The 4,734-nt window shown below is 58.6% G+C and overlaps 2 protein-coding genes across 2 annotated transcripts in view; one reads left to right on the forward strand and one right to left on the reverse strand.

The window, feature by feature from the left end:
• Nucleotides 1-51: 51 nt before the first annotated feature.
• On the forward strand, nucleotides 52-1,173 carry TMEM234 (transmembrane protein 234; the record flags this gene model as incomplete). Its single annotated transcript, XM_010150260.1, is given in 5 exon segments — nucleotides 52-136; nucleotides 138-195; nucleotides 624-690; nucleotides 870-962; nucleotides 1,112-1,173. Coding segments are annotated over 5 exon segments (365 nt in total), but the record flags the coding sequence as incomplete, so codon positions are not given.
• Nucleotides 1,174-1,950: 777 nt separating this feature from the next.
• The window catches only part of DCDC2B (doublecortin domain containing 2B), a 2,973-nt gene continuing 189 nt past the window's right edge, over nucleotides 1,951-4,734 (reverse strand). The window contains exons 2-7 of the mRNA XM_010150261.1: nucleotides 4,269-4,345; nucleotides 3,925-4,056; nucleotides 3,152-3,298; nucleotides 2,567-2,606; nucleotides 2,108-2,173; nucleotides 1,951-2,004 (exon numbers count right to left, since the gene is read on the reverse strand). Of these exons, the coding sequence (XP_010148563.1) occupies nucleotides 1,951-2,004; nucleotides 2,108-2,173; nucleotides 2,567-2,606; nucleotides 3,152-3,298; nucleotides 3,925-4,056; nucleotides 4,269-4,345 (516 nt within the window). The remainder of the gene's footprint in view (nucleotides 2,005-2,107; nucleotides 2,174-2,566; nucleotides 2,607-3,151; nucleotides 3,299-3,924; nucleotides 4,057-4,268; nucleotides 4,346-4,734) is intronic.

The raw sequence follows: 4,734 nt of genomic DNA on the forward strand, positions 1-4,734 counted from the left end.
GCCGGCGTTCCCCTGGGGCTGTCAGGCCACTGAGCCGGGGCTGTGCCTCAGGAGAGGCAGCGGCACTGGTGCTGGTGGCCATGCTGTGGGGCAGCACCGGGCCCTTCCTGCGGACAGGCGCGGCGGGGCTGGAGGCGCCGGGGCTGCCTGCAGCAGCTGCTGGCCGAGATCTGCTTCCTGGGCCTCAACTACAAGGTGCGACCCCGTTCGGGCTCCTGGGCCAGGGAGGTAGCGGGCATCAAACTGCCGTTGGGATCATTCCTGTTTACTTCTGGGCTCGATACTTTTATTTAAACTGTTAAATATTCCATCGGTCAGCAGAATGGTCTGTCCCCAGTAATATTTAATTCACTTGCCTATAGCACTGCTCTTCCCGTGCAGAACTGAGGCCGCTTTTGTAGACGGCAGGTCACTGACTCTCACGTTTTACATGAACACAGCACAGCGAGCTGCTGACAGATGGGGGAACGAAGCTGTTGAGCAGCTGGTGACTGGCAGGTGCCCAGCGTGCCACGTTTCCGCTGACAAGTACAGCAGCGGGCGAGCGGCTCCGGGCTCCTTTGGCTGGGGGGCGCGCGGGGGGTTTGCAGGCAGGAGCTGACAGGCCTGTGTTCTTCCTGCAGTACATGGTGCCGTTTCTGCTCAATCAAGGTGGATCTCTCCTCTTCTATCTCACCTTGGCGTCCGCAGGTTAGTTCTTGTTGCTTCCTTGGAAGGGGTTGGTCAGGATTTTGGGAGGAGCAGTGTTATTGTCTGGTGACCCAGCTAAATGTCAAGCAGCTGTCCTGTAATAATCACCAGGAAAACAATGGTTTTACGATTTGTACATTATCCATTTTAAACTGTTTGTTAAAACGGTTCCATTTCAGATCTGTCCCTGGCCGTGCCGCTCTGTAACTCCCTGGCTTTGATAGTCACGCTGGTGACGGGGAGGATTCTGGGAGAGGACATTGGTGGGAAAAGTAAGTTAAAGTCACGTTAAACATTTCCTCACGTTGTCTCCTGCCCCTATCTGCTGATGTAATAGCTAAAACCCGCTGGTCTCCCGAAAACCAGCTCTGCCTAACGCTGAATGACGCAACTTCCCCGTGTGTGACTGCCGTTTCCGTAGGGGCCGTGGCAGGGATGCTGCTCACCGTCCTCGGAGTCGCGCTCTGCGTAGCCGGTTCGTGACCGACGTGCAGCGAGACGCAGCGGCCCAGAACCTGCTCAGAGGTAATCCCTGCGGGCTGAAGTGGGCTCAGCACCAGACCGGTGGGCTGTTGCACCCGGGAAGCTGTGTTTTGACACATGGGATGTCAGAAAATGTGGACTGTGTTCCCTGAGCACCAGGGTGGAATAAGGCGTGGGGCAAGGACATCCTGCTTGTGTTTAGATTTAAGGTGTTTTTGGCCTGTTTTGAGGCAAGGATGATTGAATTGTCTTGTTTGGCACTGGAGGGGTAATAAATGGTTAATAAGTTGTTCAACGTGAGCTTCTGGGAATAATTGATTGGGGTAGAGACGGAATCTATCTCGGAACGCCCCCTTCTCGTGGCCAAGCACATGAACGGTACCAGGCCGCAGCCCCTCACGCTGAGGTGACCGCGTGGCTTCTCTCCGCTGTGGCGTGTAGTGTCTCTCTTCTGTGCGGTAACGAGAGTGCAGCTTGTCCCTAGGGAAGGAAGGGGACTTTTCGGTGAAATCAGCCCAAAATACCAGACAGATCACAGCAGGAAAACTCTGTTACCCTTGTGATTAGCCCGAAACGCTACGGAGGGAGCGCAGGAACCCACGCGCAAAGAGGGCTCGTACAAGCTGTTTATTGCTGTGCCTTTCCCTAAGTCAGGCAGATGCTCCTAAAACTAACAGAAACAAGATATTTATATTTTTGGGAAGAGGTTTGATTGCTGCAAACATGATCCAATCATTCCAAATCAGAGGGACGGCGACGTGATGAAATCCGCCGTGGTCAGCGCCCTGCGACCGTCCGGCTGAAAGCGTCCATCCCGCGCTTCCGCTGGGCCTTGGTGAAACGGTTCATTAGCCAGAGGTTCGCGGGGGGGATCCCCCCAGCACCCCGGCTTTCCCGCACCCCTTGGTCCCGACTGGCACAACGCTGCCGCTACCTGGTGTGGTGCAGCAAGAGCAGAGGCACCAGCGCTGGCCCGGGAGGTGGCACGGGGTTCACCAAACTGCGCACAAACAGAAGGAAAAGGGAAGTGCAGAAGTGAACAGCCCAGACGCGCCGTTCGACGGAGAGCCCAGCGCTCTATCCGCAATCTCTGCTGGGCTTCTGCCCAGGCAGCGAGCAGGAACGATATCCTGGCTCCGGGATGAATTCTCCCCGCCAGCCAGCTAACGAGGAGAAGAGGTGAGCGAGGCTGGTTTCCTTCAGGCAGCGAGATCCAGTGCGAGTGGGATCTGGCCACGTAGCTGTCTCTAGCTCCCCTTCCTTTGGGAACGGGACCAAGCAAGGATGCTGCAGCCATGGAGATTGGGAAGGGAAACAGCTACACACATCCAGTGCTTAGGAGGGGTGCCGGTGCCAAAGCAACTGTGACTGTAGCACGCACGGAGCCACCTACCATTCTGCGGTACGTTCTGCGCCTGCTGTTGGGGTGCTCCCTGCAACGAAGAAGCAGCAGACTCAGCGCCAGGCAAAGGCAGCTGGAGGAGAGCGTGGGCGCCCCTTTTCCCATAGGAGAGATCCCCGGGAGGTGTTTTTCCCAGGGCAGAGGAGCACTCCGCAGCGGCACACGTTCCTGTTACGTCACGCTGCTCACCACAGGCCTGGGGAATCCAGTGCCCGGCCTAACGCGCTCCAGTGCTCACGCGTTTAACTGAGAAACAACCCCTCTGGCCTGAACTCTGGATTTCAGGGGTGACCCTTACACAGAGGGCTTTGGAAACACGCTTTTTCTTCCTAAAATTCCAACGTGTGAAGTAAAGCCTTGAAGCGGGTGGCACCGAGCAGGAGGGCTACAGAAAGGATCCAAAGCCAGGCTGGATGAGGCTTGGAGCAACCTGATCTGGTGGAAGATGTCCCTGCCCGTGGCAGGGGGTGGGGCTGGGTGGGCTTTAAGGTCCCTTCCCACCCAAACGGTGCTGTGGTGGCTTTAGCTGAAGAGCACCGCGGGGAGGATGAACCCACTTGGCCACAGCCTACGTACCGCAGCGTCCTGCGCACAGAATCCTGGGGCACCAGCAGCTCCAAGTAGGGCAGGTTTTTGTACCCCTCGTGTCCCACTGCCACGTAGTAACGGCCATCGACCAGCTCCTCGCCGGCAGACACCCGGGTTCCGTCCAGCCTGCAGAGCCTCCAGGAGAGCAACGGCCTCAGAGCCGCCGCGGGACTGAACAGCCCCTCAGCGCAGAAGCAAACGTGCACAGTGGGAAACAGAGAAACCGTGGGTGCCCCATCCCTGGGAGTGTCCAAGGCCAGGCTGGATGAGGCTTGGAGCAACCTGGTCTGGTGGAAGGTGTCCCTGCCCATGGCAGGGGGTGGGGCTGGGTGGGCTTTGAGGTCCCTTCCCACCCAGACCATTCCGTGACTGTGACAGGGCAGAGAGGATCAGTGCAGGAAGTGTGCTGAAATACCACACCCAGCGATCAGGCAGATGCAGCAGATCCCGTCTTTTCCCATAAATCGATGTCTGAGGAGAAGGTAGACTGTGTGTGTTTGATAAAAGCCCCTCTCCAGACATAAACCCCTTTTATGCCACGCTCTGTTGGCTTACTGCTTTCTCCCCAGCCCCCTCACAAAGCACCCAGGGCACTGGGGTCATCCCCCATTTCCAGATGGGAAACGCTGGAAAGCAGAGCAGGTTGCAAGGCAGCCTGGAAGGGCAGCAGGAACTCCCAGCGCCCTGTGCTAATCATCAGAGCCGCTCACGTCCCGGCCGGCCGGAAAGGGGAGCCGGCAGCGCCCCGACTGAACACCCACTTGTCGACAGCTCCGCTGCGCAGGTCGGCTTTCTCCGTCAGCGTGGCCAGGAGCGCGTCCCACTGCAGCGAGGGGCTCTTGGAGAGCGGCAGAGGGAAGGGAGGGCTCAGCAGATCCCCGTTCCGAAAAACACTGCAGTAGGAACAACCCGGAGCACACGATGAGGCAGCCTTCCTGCAGCTGTGGAAGGGGAGAAAAAAGCCAGGCGCTGGTGCCTGGGCAGTATTTTTACAGGAATTGGCCCTGTGGGGCAGAATTCCCAGGATCTTACGGAGAAATTGCCTCCTCCAGTCTCCAAAACCACTCCCAGAGACCCTCCAAGGAAAGGACACTGAGGCACTTACTGTATGGTGCAGGGCAGGTGGGCGTGCGTCTGCTGTCGCGCCGGGACGTTCCGCTTCCGGGGAGCTACAGCGCGGAACTAGAGACGGAGTTGAGCGCACGAGAACGGCGACGGCCCTGGCACAGAGCTCCCGGGGCCGTTCCCTTTGCTCCGTCAGGAGCTGCCTGCCCCGGGACACCGCCTGCCCCGGGACACTGCCTGCCCTCCCCGCGGGCTCACCGCTGCTAGGAGGGACCTGCTGTCAGCAGCAAGGCTGGAGAGGCTCTCCACGGAGCTCAGCACCTTCCACAGCTGCCAGCAAACCCCGGCACAGACCCTTCCCTGCTCCGTAGGGGGGACAGAGGTACGAAGCCCTGTGCTCCCACACCCTGCCGATGCCTGGGGCGCTTTGCTTGGTCTCCACCTGGCCCCTTGCAGCCTCAAACCTCATTTTTCGTTTCATGAGCACCAGCCCCGACATCTCTCAC

The sequence above is a fragment of the Eurypyga helias genome, unplaced genomic scaffold (genome assembly GCF_000690775.1).
Source record: "Eurypyga helias isolate BGI_N326 unplaced genomic scaffold, ASM69077v1 scaffold25044, whole genome shotgun sequence".
Taxonomy (NCBI): Eukaryota; Metazoa; Chordata; class Aves; order Eurypygiformes; family Eurypygidae; genus Eurypyga; species Eurypyga helias.